The sequence below is a fragment of the Gopherus evgoodei genome, chromosome 2, assembly GCF_007399415.2.
Source record: "Gopherus evgoodei ecotype Sinaloan lineage chromosome 2, rGopEvg1_v1.p, whole genome shotgun sequence".
Lineage (NCBI taxonomy): Eukaryota > Metazoa > Chordata > Testudines > Testudinidae > Gopherus > Gopherus evgoodei.
In genome coordinates, this window is record NC_044323.1 from 185,457,435 (window position 1) to 185,474,621 (window position 17,187).

At 40.9% G+C, this 17,187-nt stretch overlaps 1 protein-coding gene across 1 annotated transcript in view; it reads right to left on the reverse strand.

Annotated features, from left to right (window-relative positions):
• The window catches only part of MBOAT1 (membrane bound O-acyltransferase domain containing 1), an 82,956-nt gene that overhangs the window by 31,966 nt on the left and 33,803 nt on the right, over nucleotides 1–17,187 (reverse strand). Inside the window, exons 2-4 of the mRNA XM_030552522.1 lie at nucleotides 13,577–13,722; nucleotides 12,776–12,853; nucleotides 7,230–7,325 (exon numbers count right to left, since the gene is read on the reverse strand). Of these exons, the coding sequence (XP_030408382.1) occupies nucleotides 7,230–7,325; nucleotides 12,776–12,853; nucleotides 13,577–13,722 (320 nt within the window). The remainder of the gene's footprint in view (nucleotides 1–7,229; nucleotides 7,326–12,775; nucleotides 12,854–13,576; nucleotides 13,723–17,187) is intronic.

Consider the following 17,187-nt stretch of genomic DNA (forward strand, 5'->3'; position numbering starts at 1 on the left):
TTTGTCCAGATCATTTTGAATTTTAATCCTATCCTTCAAAGCATTAGCAACCCCTCCCGGCTTGATATCGTCCTCAAACTTTATGTGTACTCTCCATGCCATTATCTAAATCATTTTGATGAATATATTGAACAGAACCAGACCTAGAACTGATCACGGTGGTACCCCACTTGTTATGCCCTTTCAGCATGACTGTGAACCATTGATTGCTCTCTGGGAACCAGTGGTGCAAGTAAAATCCATGTCTTATTGATACAGGGGGGAGCCCACCAGCTAAGGCAGGCATGTGACCTTCCCATGTGACCCTTCATGTGACTCCTCACTGCCCTGCCCCCAGCCCAGGGCCCTCATGCTCTCCCCATCCCCTTTGTACATCCATCCCATGTTACGTGGGGCGGGGGGTGAAGGGGGCTCAGTCTTCCTCCTGCTGCGCCAGAGACAGGGCTGGGGAAGGGGTGGTACAGCCACCAGCATTCTGCTTCTTTCCCCGCTACTGCCCCTTCCAGTGGGGAAAGGAGCAGAACTCCCAGCCTACTTGCATACCGGCCTACTTGCACTGCTGCTGGGAACGGTTTTTCAACCAGTTTTGAACCCACGTTATAATAGCCCCATCTAGGTTGCATTTCCCTAGTTTGTTTATGAGAAGGTTATGCAAGACAGTATCAAAAGCCTTACTAAAGTCAAGATATACCACATCTACCACTTCCCCCATCCACAAGTCTGGTTACCCTGTCAAAGAAAGCTATCAGGTTGGTTTGACATGATTTGTTCTTGACAAATCCATGCTGACTGTTACTTATCACCTTATTAACTTCTAGATGTTTGCAAACTGATTGCTTAGTTATTTGCTCCATTATCTTTCCAGATACAGAAGTTAAACTGAGTGGTCTGTAATTCCCTGGGTTGTCCTTATTTCCCTTTTTATAGATTGGCACTATATTTGCCCTTTTCCAGTCTTCTGGAATCTCTCCAGTCTTCCATGACTTTTCAAAGATAAATCGCTAATGGCTCAGATATCTCCTCAGTCAGCTCCTTGAGTATTCTAGAATGTATTTAATCATACATTCCAAAACATTCCAAGAACTTCTTGGATAATCTGTGCCCTGCTGAGTTATTTTCCCAGCAGATCCCCTGGGTAGTTCCACCAAGTCCTGTGCTTTGGATGATTTTGTTAGTTGTTTAAAAAAATCCTCATCCACCTCTTCTTCCTGGTTAGGTGGTCTGTAGTAGACCCCTACCATGACATCATCCTTGTTTTTTACCCCTCTTATCCTTACCCAGAGACTTTCAACAAGTCTGTCTCCTATTTCCATCTCAACCTCAGTTCAAGTGTGTACATTTTTAATATAAAAGGCAACACATCCTCCCTTTTTTCCCTGCCTGTCCCTCCTGAGCAAGCTGTACCCTTCTATACCAATATTCCAGTCATGCCTATTATTCCACCATGTCACATTGGTTCAGCAACAATTTTTCCTTTTAAAAGCAAACTTTTGTCAGGCATGATTCTTGCTAATGATAAAAATGATTTATTTTATGCTAACGTTTAAGTAAGTAACTTTAAACCAGAGAATCAAAGCCAAACGGATATCCCTTTAATTGCCTGCATATAGGCACCTGCATTTGAAACTTGGGCTCCCTGCTGTAAGCCAGTGAGCACTGAAATGCAAACAATTCAGATGGACTGAAGGTCATGCACAAAACCAGCCTGTATTAGAACACTGCTATGATACATGAACACAGAGAAAAAAGAAAGATTCTTTCTATCTGTAGTAGGTATTTATAGAGTACTCATCGTAATATCTAGCAACCAAGTAAAATTCTCAAGTCTTGCATACAATTTAATCTGAAAAAACCAACGTTCTCTCCCTTCCATCCCAAATTTGAACTCTAAATAAGACATAAAGATTGATAGAAATGACACCCCTGATGCAGAAAAATACAACGAATCATACAAAGCCTGTTTTGAAAAACGAATAGGAGTCTTTATTTTCCTCCTGGGTTCAAGATGCTTAATATACAATGACAGCAAGAGAGGGAATTAAGGGTACTAGAGAGGGAAAACAGTGGCATAGAATAACAGCTCAGCTAAAGTCTCCAATATTCAAGCAGACTCAAATTGTCTAGTCTATTCTATTCCCCTATCCTTAGGAAAGTGGAAAACTGTCTTGCAACATCCCCTAAGCAGAAATCTGCCTATATCGTGTCACAGCCAAGAAACAAATAAGTCATTGTGGGCTCTTATGGGATATCAGCCTTTCCCATGCACACATGTGAAAGCACATGTTCATACTTCTGTAGTGCCTGGTACTGTAATCTCACCTCCAGCTGTAAAAGTAGGATGAACAGGTCCGCCGTCCCCCTGTCCCTTCTACCAGGCCACCGACTTCATCTTGATGTCAGCTTAGGAAATTTACAGGACAGAGTAACTGAAAACTTTGCCGTTTCACTTTGTGCCCTGAAATCCAAGTGCTTCACCTATATCATATGCTAAACCCTTCTGGCATCCAACCTTTGAATCCATATGGTGCTCACACATCCTGGTGATGGGTACTACATAGATTGCCATTCAGTTTACAGAATGAGAAGTCCTAATGAGATGCCTAACTTGGCACACAGCAGCACATTATGCAACTACTGTTCTATATGGGTCCACTATAGCACCTGGACAGACTCTTCATACCTTCCTCCCACCTAAAATAGTTCCTGTTTTAAAGCTGAAATGTTGATGCTGATACACTGAGATTTCAAGCCTAGTAATAAAACAGACAGTACAGCAGAGATCAGCAATCGCTGCCCCTTGACATATACAGAGCTCTTTCAAGGTGTCCTTGAAGATCAGCTTTGCAGGTAAATGCCAGAACACTGTGATTAATATCTGCCAGCCTCCACTGTATGTGAGTAGTTACCAGGTTAGAAGTCTGATTTGGATATTTAATGTATTAAAAAAAAGCATTGCCAACTCTCAGGATTTTATTGCAGGTCTTAGGATATTTGATGTTATTTGATGATATTAGGATGTTTTTAAAACCCCAGCTCCCTGAATCATGTGGTTATAGGAGAACCTCAGCTTTTGTTGTTTGTTTGTTTTTTTAAATAAGTTCCTAGCCCTACTGATTGTAGAGAAAGGTTTGAAAACATGCATCCTCCAAGCTCAAAAATAGAGCCAAAATAAAAAGAACCCAAAGCTTATTTTTAAAATCCCATAATTACTAAGTCAGACTCAGGATTTTTGAACACTTAGGCTTGGCAATACTGAAGGAATAAATTACTAATTTTTTTTTTTAACTTTCAGGTAACATCTAATTATAAATGGCACAAAAATGTTGAGTAAATTAGTAGGTCAAACATGGTGCCCATGTCATGCAAGGTCAAATGTTTCTTACATAAATAATAAAAATTTGACTCAGTTTGTGAAGGCTGCAGAGGTGTGCACAAAAATAGACATTAATAAAATCTACTGTATACCCAAAAGCGAAGATCAGAAGCTATTATTTTGTTCAAAATGTTGATAAAATGTTGACACGGTTTATTGAAAAGAGGTGAAGAAGCAGGTAGACTTTAAAAGAAAATCACAATATTCTATGAGAATAAAACCTACAGATGTTACTTACATTTACAGAAGAAACCTAAAGGAAGACATTTGAAATACAGCCATTTATTCCCAAAACCCAGATCATCTGAACTCTGTTTAACCATGACTAAAAAGAGCTCCTCATGCTTTGCAGCTGAAAATTAAAGGATATTATCCCACAATGCCTAATTTGTGAATATCATAGAAAATAAAACATATCAACACTATTGCTAAAACCAGACCAGAGAAACAGAAACCTAATTTCCCAATGCTATGATTTATTTCTAATATTTTTGATACTTTTTGTGAATTTATTTCCTTGGTCTGGAAACCAGACCTCACATGATCAAGAGCTCTCATGAGATTGTCCAGTTTGTCTATGATTTTTACTATTGTACTAGAAACTCCATATCAGCATCTCTTGCTATATTTTGTTACTTCTGTTTTCAACAGAAATCAGGAAGTGCGACAGCACAAAGAAGATATAAAACTGAATTTTACACACCTCAAATCAATTTTCAGTTTGTTTCGTGTTTAGGCAGAAATTCAAGTCACTTCCTAACTTAAAATCAGAACAACTTACTTCACCCATTCCCAATTCTAAACAATATGTTCAGTTGGTGGCATCTATTAGATAACTATTCTTTACAGCTGAAAGTTTTCATTCAGAAAAATGTTTCTTTCTGAGGGAAGTGCGTGGGATAGTAATGAGATATCGAGCTTTTCAACTCTGATTCACTGGTTTGAATTTAAGCTGGTTGGTAGTTACCACCCACGGTTCTTTATCAGCTTATGTATAATCAGTTTGTGGTATCCGGTTTCAAGTGGACAAATGCTAAACAGAGTAGTCAAGCAATGAATGAGCATGGAATGAATGAAGAGAGTGCTACAGAATAGAGGCTTATTGGCAGAGCCATGTCTTGCACTGCTACTACCCATGTTGACTGTGGTCTGTGGATACACAGAGGACTTCAGTCCCCAGAGCTGCTGTCCCATCACTTACAATGCCAAAAAAGAATTTCCTTAAAATATTTTCAAGGAAAAAAAATGTTTCCATCTAACTCTTTGGAGTGATCAATACTTCTGTACTTTGTTCTGCAATGGTGTAACAGTAAAAGAATACATCTAGATCAGTTTCCATTGTCAAATATATTTTCTTTTTACAAATTGGCTATTCTACCATTGTTGCTAACTTTGGGGACTGAAATAAAACCTGCAGGAAGAAAGAAAACCCAGCAAAGCATTAAGCATTAGAAGATAAATCATTGCCATCAGTGATGCTCACTGCTAAAAAATTGCTTTATAAAGCCCGTTTAGAGATTTTACATTTAATTATGTTCATTTTTAGGGTGGTTTGCTAGAAATGTTGCCATTTTTTCCTTTGGAGTAAAGTTAGTGCTGATGAAATGTTTCAGCCCAAAAGCCCTGGAGAATGAAGTCTTCCATTTATCTACAGCAGAAATATGGCACATGCAGTAAAAAGTGCAAGATTGCGTATCTGTCAGCCAAAAGGCTCCGATTTACACATGAAAACACCACCTTTCAGGGTGAAAAGATGGGTCAGTCTCCAAGCCAATTCAAGCATTTGCCTCTCATATAAGACTGTTAATAAGGGTGGTAAGTAGTGCCAATTTTACGGTGATTTTTGTGCTGTGAATTTTTCTACTAGGGATAATGCGTAGGCCCCTAGAATTTCACATAAGCCATTTCTGTCATCCACAGGCCTTCAATGAATATTCTTCAAATATTTTTGCTCATAACAAACTGGTTGAACTTAAAGCTGTAACCAAAAAGTGAGAGGCACCATGACTCCAGTCCAGCAAAAGGATTTAAGCTTGTGCATAATGTAATGCATGAGTAGTCACACTGACTTCATTCATACTGTTCACGAGCACAAAGTTAAGCACATGTTTGAGTAGTTTACTGGATTGGGACCCATGCCCATTACTAGCCTCCTGAGCGATCATATTCTTTTGATTTTTTTCTTTTTAAACTAATCCATTTCTGGTAAAAACTATAATATTACTACACTGGCAGTCTACCTATGCTATAAAAGAGGATGATGTATTATTATTAGTAGTGCCATTCTTATAAAGTATTAAAAAAACACCAAAAATCAACTCACCAGCATAATCCTCTTAGCATAAAGAAGAAGGAAAAAAAATATGTAACTGGGGTAAAAAAGAGTTAAAAAAACCTAAATAATCCTAAGAACAGCTTATAAATGCCAAAGCAAAGCATCCAGAAAAGGACTTATAATAAAACAGTGGCTCTCAAACTTTTGTACTGGTGTCCCCTTTCATATAGCAAGCCTCTGAGTGCGACCCCCTCTTACAAATTAAATACACTTTTTAATATATTTAACACCATACTGCACTATCAAGAAAGGAATAAAGAGAGCAACAGTCTATCCCACCCAACCAGACAAACTTAAGGAAGACGCAGCTTGGGCCAATCTGGCTTGCTGCTTCCTTGGACACTGAGGGATTGGCAGATAGGAAGATAACCTAGGACCCACTCCACCACCAAAGAGTAACTTTGGAACTTGCTTTCCCATCCCCACTCAAGGTGGAGAAGCAGATAAGCAGACCCTCCCCACCTCTGGCAAGGTGCTGTTTAGGGTGACCAGATGTCCCGATTTTATAGGGACAGTCCCAATATTTGGGGCTTTTTCTTATATAGGCTCCTATTACTCCCCACCCCCTGTCCTGATTTCTCACACTTGCTATCTGGTCAGCCTAGTTCTGTTGTGCAAGAACACACACAGGTATACCTCGCTGGCTAACGGAAATATTGAGTCAGTCTAACATCAGGCAGTATTTACTTAGAACAAGTATTTCTTGAAAGATTAAGTAAACAAGATTGCAGGACCGCCCTTTGTGGCATTCTTTTAATTGTACTAAATTACAGTGCTAAAATAATTTAATAATAAATTATAATGTTGCCAATACATATATGGTAGGCTTAGTGTTAATATAAGTATTGGGAAGTTATGTTAACTGAATGTATTATACTATCCCTACAGTTCTGTCCACCCATGTCAGGTATCCCATAAGACCACGCATTAGCTGAAGTAAGCATTGGCTTAAGGAGATAGGAAAACGGTCTGGGTCAGGCCATATGAGTATTTTTCCATATTAACAGGTAGGGAGTTATTCTCACAGCTAATACGGAAATGTCCCAAAGGAAAAGGACAAGACATATGAATGTTCTACCCTGGCATAAACCTAAGAGGTTTCTTCATGCCCCTTGATACCTGGAGTGCAGGCTTTCAGAGCAATGAGATAAGGGTTACATCATTTTACTGAAAAAACAAGGTAGAAACCGGACTGGTTAAATCTAGTTTCAGATGATGTACACAGTACCTTTTACTTGTCAACAGGTAGAGGATAAAAAGATGGCTCTAGGAGTGTAAATTTGGGAGACACACCTTCTGTGTAAAGTGAATTTAACAACGCTACATGAGGTGGCTTCCCAGAAACTGGTATCATATTGAATGTTTTTTTTCCTGTTCTATATTATTATTGACTCATATCAATAAACCTGAGTGATATTAGTTAATTTGCCTCTTGAATATATTTCATAATGAACCAAAGTGTGATCAAGCAATTAACTATACAATTTATCAACAGACATAGATTACGAGCTGGATACTCACCCAGAGAAATCTGTAGTGAGAATTCCATAATTAAATATGTATATTCGGCTAATGTGACACAATGTGAGGTATCCCATGGCTACCACAAAGGAGTACCTAAACAGAACATACAAACAAACAGAAGAGTTACCAACGAAAGCAGAGTCAAGACTTTACATTTACCACATATAAGGCAAAACAAAAAATGAGAGTAATTGTATATATGAAAATTGAGACACTCAAAATTACTAGTCACTTTGGAAAATTATGTCCTAGAATTGAAGTGTCTGAAGCCAGATAACATTTAACATACTGCTGAAATTATCCATTCTCCTTTCTGTTCTGTGTACATACACACACACCAGAAATACTTGAGACTCTCATATTGCAAGTGTGTAGAAAACAGAAGGGAAAGAATATAATTATGCTTTAAGAGTACACAATTGCTGTACATTGTTTTCAGTAACATTTGGAAGACAATTTCTTTTGGCTTTACATGCTCAAATCGGCCGTTATGCAAAGTTTTTCACACAGGAAGTATTCTTTAACTAGGGTTTGAAAAATCCACTCTCTGGTTTGTGTCCTGTGTGAGTGTAAAATTAGGTTAGGCAGGATGGCTATTGGCATCCTGTATTCTGACATTCTAATAGTTTAAGGCAGTGATACTCAGACCTCAGGGATTCAGGAGCCAAATTAGCGATCAGCAATACCCAAAAGAGTCACAGTAGCGTGAATTCATTGTTTCATTAAATGTGAACAGTACTATAGTAAAACAGTATGAGAGGGGAAATATTTCACACTATTGTGGCTCTTTTGGGTACTGTTGATCACTAATTTGGCTCCCGAATCACAGAGGTCTGCCATATATATAATTCTCACAGCAAATAAGTTAATAAATTAGTGCAAGTTCATAACATAATTGGTTAATAACATAGTAAAAGCATCCTGATTGGTTAATAATTAAATCACATTGTTATGATATCATGTGCTGCAAAGACATGCAGGAGACACATTAAAGAGCTCATGTGCAGCTCATGGGCCACATAGGAATGTTGCTCATGTGCCATAGTCTGAGTATCGCTGGTTAAGGACTGCAGTGCTGCAGATCCTCTGTGCAGCACAAGAAGGGGTGATCCTCAAACCCTGTTACTTCCTCTCCCTCTCCTCATCATCCCCATCCATAACAGAACAGGAAAGAGGATGCCGGCTGATGTAGGTTGCCAATGAGAGCCTGGAGACAGAGAAGAGCAGGAAGGAGACCGACAGAACCAAGATTCACAGACCAGAAGGGAGCAGCAGTGCACCAGAAGGCTGAAACACCAAACTGAGAAGAGAACAGCAGGTGATCCTACGAGCCCATCTAGAACTGAGGTCATCAGGGTCCAACATCATATCAACAAAAGCAGCCAACTGGAGTCCAGGACCATAGAGCCCTAGCAGTAGGGGGCAGGCAGGAACCTAATGATTGGGAAATCAAGGTCTTCACACCCAAACAGAAGTGGCACAAATTGGCCAGCAGAAGACCAGGCAGGCAGACTGGCGAGTGTGAGGCTGTGGCCACTAGGCCCAAGTCAGGACAAACCAGAATGAGGAACAGAACAGAAGATGAAATGGCAAAAGAATTGGCCAGCCAGGAGGGGGCAGAGCCAGGCCCTTGTCCCTTTAAGGGAGGTGTGTTTAGGCCCACCAGTGACTAATTACTTACAACCCAGGTGATGGGTTTCAGGTGAGGGATCAGGTGACAGCCTGCAGGGTGATCTGGTTCTCAGATAAAAGGTCAGCAAGTAGCTTGGTTAGGGAGAGGGACCTGCAGGTAGCAGGAAGGCTCCTGTAGGAGACCCAGTGTTAGGATGAAGGTCCTGGAAGGCGATTCTCCACACCACGTAGGTGTAACACTTAGCTGGACACATCTGTTGTATGAACAGGGAAAGAAACCTTATGTGGAAGAGGCTTTAGGAGGAGCCGGGCAGCAGGACCTTATTTATCTGTTTTGAATAGTGATTTTAAAAAACAAACCCATGGGTTTGACCTACTACAGCCCTCCTGGCTCAAACCAGTAGAGAAAGACAGAACAGCTTATGCAGAGACTGGACTAATGGCGAATAGGAAGGGTGCAGATTAGATTCATTCATGCATTCATACTTTTTTTATTTTCCTTACTCTCCTTTTTACCTCACTGCATGAGAAATCTCTCCCCTGAGAAAATACACTTTTTTATATTCTTATTATGAATATTCTCGTACGCTGCTGAAGGAACAGGGCATGGCTTTGGGACATAGTGTATTAAACACGATGAATAGGCTCAGTCTTTAAGCCAGCAGCTGCTGGCTACAGGTTTCAAGCCCCGTTTTAGTCCATAACATTTATCATTTAAGTTACTTCTCATGTTGCCTCAATTAATTAGAACATGTTATGTTTGAGCCACAAAGCTATTGCTAAGAGTGAGGAATGGCCCTGTTCCAACTTTCCCAGCCCTGCTAAGATTTTCAGCATGTTCCATCACAATTTCAAATCAATGCAGTTCAAAGTATGACTCACTATTGCACTCTAATAGCCAATAACATTATGTAAACTGGCTTCATCTTGCTGCAACATATGTTATTTTTTCCGTCATGAATAATTGGCTAAACAGTAAGAGTGAGAGGAAAATCCCTTAACTTGAATGTATGCCCATTTCTTCTCATTCTCCTATGCAGGCATGAATAAATACTGGATTTCTAGCTGTAGATATGGTTTCTACAACTTGGTCCACTGATCCAGAACAATAGATTGCTCCCTTCTTCCCCCAAGACACAGGCAACAACAAAGCATATTTTAGCACCTTTTCTCTCTGGTGTCTTCTCACACAGGCAGCATAGTGCTAGTTATCAACTACATCAGGATTTCGGGGTTCTAAGTCTGACTGTGCTATGTGGCCACCTTGGGAAACTCATTTAGGATCAAATTGTCAAAAGTGGCCTCTAATTATGCCACTCCCTCATACCCTCTCCATGAAAATCTTGCTTCAGTGCTACCAGTGCTCTCTGCTGCCTGCCCCCGTCTGTTTGGAACAATCCTGGATCCTAGGCTGGATGCCTTCTCCTTTGCATGTTTTCCCATTCTGCCTGGTATTGCATGTTACATGCAGGATACTTCACAGAAGAGCCACTGCATACAGTTGCAAGTCATCTACTCTAGCAACAATTCGTACTTTGGACATCACTTATTTAATTGTATTGCCTGCCACTGTAAGAGATTTATAAATAAATCCTACTTTTAAAAATGTACGAGACTGGACATTAGACTCATTGGACAGAGATTGTCTGAAGAACTGACAAGACAGAAGGGGACATGATTGATGCACACATAACTATCGTATACCCTCAGAGAGCCCCTAGAAAACAATAAGCAAACATAGGGATTCTGTCTTCAGGTACAACTGCAGTGAACACGAGCGTATGTTTAAGCCAATAAAGATGAGTTAAAAAACTTGCACAAAGAGAGTAGGGCAAGAGGATATATGTTACAAACCAAAACTAGACCTAATGGGAGCATTAATTCAATGGTCTACGCAATGCTCAAGTCAACCCAAAACAAAAAAGTGGAATAACTCTCAGGCTGCCAGCTGGCATGTTCCTCTAGATTACTTACAGAAACCAATCTTTCAGGTAACATTACTACTCCATATCTTCAACTAAGAGCTCAAAATAACAGCAAGTGAAAAGCAATTCCACATGCAGAGAAAGAAATGCTCTGCATGCTGAACACTAACAAAGAACTATTGCTTGAAGAACTCTGAGACAATACATTATCTGTGATTATGTTTTGCAAAATATTGCAAAGAGAACTACTCTACTGCCCTGTAAATCTCTTCTATTGATGCTTCCTATCTTTGTACAAGAATCAGCTATGGTTTCAACAGAGTTTGCCAATTCTGATCAAGGTACCATCTGCCCAATAAGGTTCAGTGAGACACTAAACATACACCTGGCTATGGTAGTTTCAGTACCTTTCTTTTTGACCTTAGCATAAGGACTAACTAAAATCTGACAGTCTATAACTTTTACTTTTGGGCTGGTGACGGGTTAATGCTCTCTTGTCACCAAGTCAATGGTATTTCCTGTATTTGGAGTTCTGTGAAGCTCTGTGTTCAGTACAGTAACTCCTCACTTAACGTTGTAGTTATGTTCCTGAAAAATGCGACTTTATGCAAAACAATGTTAAGCAAATCCAACTTCCCCATAAGAATTAATGTAAATGAGGGGGTTAGGTTCCAGACAAAAGACTATATTAAATATATACACACACACATACTGTATAAGTTTTAAATAAACAATTTAATACTGATACACAGTGATGATGATTATGAAGCTTGGCTGAGGTGGAGGAGTCAGAGGGTGGGATATTTCCCAGGGAACGCCTTACTGCTAAATGATGAACTAGCAAATGACTGAGCCCTCAAGGGTTAACTTTCACACTCTAAAAGGCAGCAGGAATGGAGGGAGGGGAGAAGCATCGCACACAGACACACAAACTATGCGTGTGTGTGAGAGAGAGAGAGAGAGAGGCACATTTCCCCTTTAAGTACGCTGACCCTACTCTTAAGTACACTGCCCTGTTAATTAGATCAGCCTGCTGAGACTGCAACTGCTGCCAGCAAGCTCCCTCTGTCCTGAGCCCTGTTGTGTGTCCCCGCTGCTCTAAGGAAGATGGGGTAAGTGGGGAGCAGGGGGGGACACCCTCACAGCCCCCTTCTTCCTCCTCTACCCCCCGCACAGCAAGCAGGAGTTCGGGGAGTAGCTCCTAAGCAGAGGGCAGGAGCAATACATGGCAGTGATGGGAGGGACAGCTGAACTGCCAGCAATTGATAGCCTGCTGGTCAGGTGCTGCACAGGGAACTTAGGGGAGCGGGGAGCTGATAGGGGGAGCTGATGGGGAGCTGCTGGTCCACCCTGGCTCCAAGTCCCCACCAGCTAGCTGCAACAGACTACTCTTCCTGCAAGCAGTGGACAAAGCAGGTGGCTGCCAAACGACGTTAGAAGGGAGCATTGCACAACTTTAAACGAGCATGTTCCCTAACTGATCAGCAACATAACAACGAAACAGCGTTAACCAGGATGACTTTAAGTGAGGAGTTACTGTATCAAAATACTGACTTGTTTCACAAACCACAGATTTTGAACTGCCTGTGATCTTATTCTGACTATCTAACTCAAGGGTAAATGGGAAATGCATAAAGGCCAAACAGCAAGAGGGAAAAATTAAAAATAGGGTTTTTTAAAACCCATTCTCCACGACACAACACTGAAGAGTGTGTGGCTTGACATAATCTCCAAATACAACTTAAAGACAAGAGGTCTCCATGTAAATTGCTGAAGCTGCAGGAGGCTAAGCTAAGTACAAACCGCCTTCCCTCTCTTTGGTAGGCAGATGTGATACAGTGGATACTGTAATTAAATCCATAAAACTGCTGCAACTGAGTGGAGGTGGTGAGAACAGAAAGATAAGATACCATAATGAACTTCTCTGTTGCTGCCAGCCTCTGGATGTAACAGGGTAATTGAATTCTTGCCCCCATGTAAACTTACCTGTGGATGTTGGGAATACTTGCAATGTTCATGATGCCATAGCTCATCATCACCAATACAAAAATATGGATTGAGTACCTTGAAAACAAAAAGATAAACATTTAGATAGTCTCAGAGTAAGACTGCAGGGCTGATGGAAAAAAATCCCTTTTCCGCTATGTAAGCTAACTAAATTTGAAATAGAGCCAGGAAACATGGAACCACCCCACAATGCAGTTTTTACAGAGTGACTAGAACAGTGCTTCAAGTAAGAATCCCTGTCAACCAGTTTGGGTCTAAAATGTTCTTTTTTTAAAATAATCAAACTGAATACTCAACAATGGATGCATCTCCTCTAATGGAGATATATTTTTATGTCTTCTTGGGTGATAGTGTCTCTTTGATGACTGCAGTAAACTTGCCATAGAAAAATACAACATACATCTACAGAGACACAAGGTAGGGGAGGGAATATTTTTTTGTATTGGACCAACATCCATTGGTGAGAGAGACAAACTCTAGAGCTACATAGAGCTTTTCTTCAGCTTGTCTCTCTCATCAACAGAAGTTGGACCAATAGAAGATATTACCTCACCCACCTTGTCTCGCTAATGTCGTTGGACCAACACTGCAACACTGCAAATAAACATCTACAAGTCATTTCAGTTTGTTCTGGTCTTTGTGGCGGTTAGGTGGTCGTTGTTTTGCAGGACTGCAACACACAAGTTGTCTCAGGACTGAACACAAACAATCTAGGAAAACTGACATGAAATAAAACATAACTGCTGGCATAATTTGTTTATCTGAAAGTTAAATACTCACCATCCAAAACAGAAAACAGCAAAGTATATTCCAAAGAGAGTGGCAAATGCATGACGAACAACAGAACTGACATTGCTGGGACTCAAATAAATGCGAAACCAAAAAGCAGCCAACAAGGCAAACAGCTGACAGGCTACAAAATTGACCTAAAACAAAAACAACAACAAAAAAGAAATTTGGAATGTTAGCTGGCCATAGACTTCATTGCTGAAGATCATAACAGCTTCCTTTTGTGATTCTGGAAAAAGCTATATAGAATTTCTCACGTATGACCAGAAATTAGGGTAGATCCAGGAGGAAAAAGAATAAAGGGGTTGTTGACCTTGTTTCATGGGCAAAGCTTCCAGTAAAGTCCCTTTGAAATGGGAGCTTTGCTTGACTAAGGACAAAAGGATCAAAACCTATGGGCCAAAGTGTGGGTCATTTAACAGTCCCATCCAGGAGTAACAGCAGCCCCTGCATGGCTGTTTTTTATCCTTCCATACAGATGGGTAGGGGTGAAAGAGGGTAGAATCTTGGTTCTGCCCACCACACCCCATAATGCACCAACCTCCTTGAGGCCTCTCCTCCCAGAGCATGCCCAAGCAGCAGAGGCTGGAAACAATGAGGCCCATAATAAGGAGTTCTGCTAAATAAAACAGAAATTAGGTATGGTAATGGGAACTGCCAACCTCAAAAGTGAGGCTTGTGTGTGCAGGAGAGAGAGCCCACAAGCGGAATTTACTCCCAGAAGAGCTCAGAATAGCCACAAGCCTCCATGCATTCCAAGCAAAACACAAAACGTGCTTCTTCCACTGCCCTTCCCCTCAATTGCCCCACAAAACACACAGAGTTAAAACAAATGAAGCTCTTTTGTTCTTTCTAATAAATGTGTACGGTGCTCAGATACCCCAATAATGGACAGGATATGGGAACCTAGACAGATAAGATTAGATTTACTTTATTTTGCTGCAGACCTTTTCTTGAATAGTCACCTCAAGCTCTTTGGCAACATACTAAGCTGTGAATCTAGACCAAGTCAGCATCTCTCATTGGGAAATCCTTTGAACTAAAAGCAGCAAAGAACCTGTGGCACCTTATAGACTAACAGACGTTTTGGAGCATGAGCTTTTGTGGGTATTTTCTGACGAAGTGGGTATTCACCCACAAAAGCTCATGCTCCAAAACGTCTGTTAGTCTATAAGGTGCCAAAAGATTTTTTTTTGCATTTACAGATCCAGACTAACACGGCTAGCCCTCTGATACTTTTGAACTAAGGCTGCCTAAACGCTGCTGGGTCTGACTTATTTTTCACATGAAAGTCACATATTAAATAAACAGTTCAGGGCTCTGATCTCTTAGGGTATGTCTACATCGAAAAAATAAGCCCAGGGTTAGTAGAACTCAAGTTAGCAGACCCTGGGTTTGTTAACTTAGGGCTTGAGCATCTACACTCAATTGTAACTTTAGGTTAGGAATTGCTGAACCCTGGGACCCAATCTCAGGCTCCAATATCTACATCTCATTATGTGTGCCCGACTCCAACCACCCATATCCCAGCCTTCCTAGAATCTCCCAAAATGTGGGCACTCTAGCCCTTTCTTTGTGGTACAGCGTGGGAAAACTTGACTGTCCAGAGAACAAAGAAAATTGGCCTGTGTGGTTGTGAAATACTTTTGACAGATTTCCAGACACTGGGTCCAATAAGGCTGCATCTATGTTGCAAATTCCTGGTTTGACTCAGGCTCAGACCCTCCACCCCCTGGTGGTCCCAGAACCCTGGTCCAAGCCCAGGCCTAGCACTGTTTGTGTGTATACAGAAGGGAGGTTAGGCCTGAACCTCAGTTTGAAGCCTAGGTTTACACTGCAGTACAGACATACCATTAAGGTCTTTGGCATGGCAGATCACATTCATATTCAGCATGGTCTTGTTACGATGAATGATTTCTGTAAATATTTGTTGGTTCAATTAGTAAGAAAAAACTTGTCTGTTAGTCTATAAGGTGCCACAGGATTCTTTGCTGCTTTTTAAGAAAAAAACTATTTATTTCAGTATTTAGAAAACGGATATTGCTGCAGGTCTAAAGTTCAGAACATGTAGGATTGTAGACTACAAGCTCTTTGGGGCAGGGCCAGTCTCTGCTTGTATCTTGTACAACCTAGTAATATAGTCAGCACTTAAACAATAAAAGGCATCATATGATTACAACTCAGAAATAAATAGAGGAGCCTTCTCCCACCATGACAATACTTTAAGCCTGTCTGAATAAGGGAATTACTCCTTCCGTCTGTATCAAGCATTAAAAGCAGATGTAAAGAGCATCTCAGAGAAAGACATTTGCAGTGTACAGCAAGATGACTTTACTGGTCCTATAAAACCCAGGAACTACTGTACAAATTGTTGAGCACAGGCTGCTGTTACATTATGTCTTAACACTGTTTACATTTAGAGCACTCTTGGAACACCAATCTCACATAGTCAGGCTTAGCATAGTGCGGGGGTTCAATGGGATTTGGAAGTGGAGGAGGACATCTGCTCTGCAGGTCTGCGAAGTGGCAGTATAGCCACTGCTACAGCCCAAAAGCTCCGGTTGTGCCCCATGTATGTGGGACCACATGGATTGCCTACTTGTAATGTACTTGGGCTCAAAGCCTGTCCCAACCCCTCTCTTTTGGGGCTGTACATAGGTAAGCTTTGATGGAGCTAAGCTGCATGGCAGGCTGGAATGCTGAACCACTATGCAGGCTCCTCAAAGCCCACCCCACCTACCCATGACGGACAGAGAGGGAGAGGCCATGGACTTTGACCCGTGTATCTGTTTAAAAGAAAAACAACACCCCATTTTGTGGGAGCATCAGTCATGGAAAATTCACCAGCAAAGCCCATTCACTATTTCACTGACTATTCAATCCAAGATCTTGGTTGTGCCTTAGACCTTCAGAGTCACAATTCCCTCCCTGTGCTGCTTTTGGGGCAGTACAGCCCCATGCTGCTCCTTACACTGGGATAAAAGTAAAAGCAAACTCTAGCCCTAACTTTCGTTCTACTTTCAATGCTTAAAGACAATTTCTTTATAAGAAGCTCCAATGCCATAGATCTAATTTACATGGAGAGTGATAGTCTTGGAATTGTAATTTTCACTTAACCCTCTTGCCCTGAATTAAACTAACAGTTGCCTGCAGCACCATGGTTACAACATGCCATTAACTTAGGAAATCTAATTTAGAGAGCTAACAATTTAGAAGTAATTTACAGTATCTGAAAAGGAAGGTTAGAGGGAGGGAATCAAAGAAGAACAAATTGAAATAGCAGCACCCCTGAAAGTCATTTTGAAAGTAAACAACTAAGCACTACTCTAAAGGGAATGAGAGAGCAGTACAAATGGCATGGTTTTCTAGATCAAACACTTGTTTTCTAACTGTTTCACAGAAGCAGAGGATGTGGTTTTACAATGCTAAGAGACTGCCTCTTCACTGACTGAGGGCATGCTCACCCCTACCCTGGTCATCTCCTTCTTCTCACCTGCTATGACCCAAACTGAAAAGCAGGCATTCAAAATCCTTTCCTCCATATCCTTATCCAACTGATAAAGCCACTCCAGCAAGAATATGCTGTATTTTTGTTCCATTTT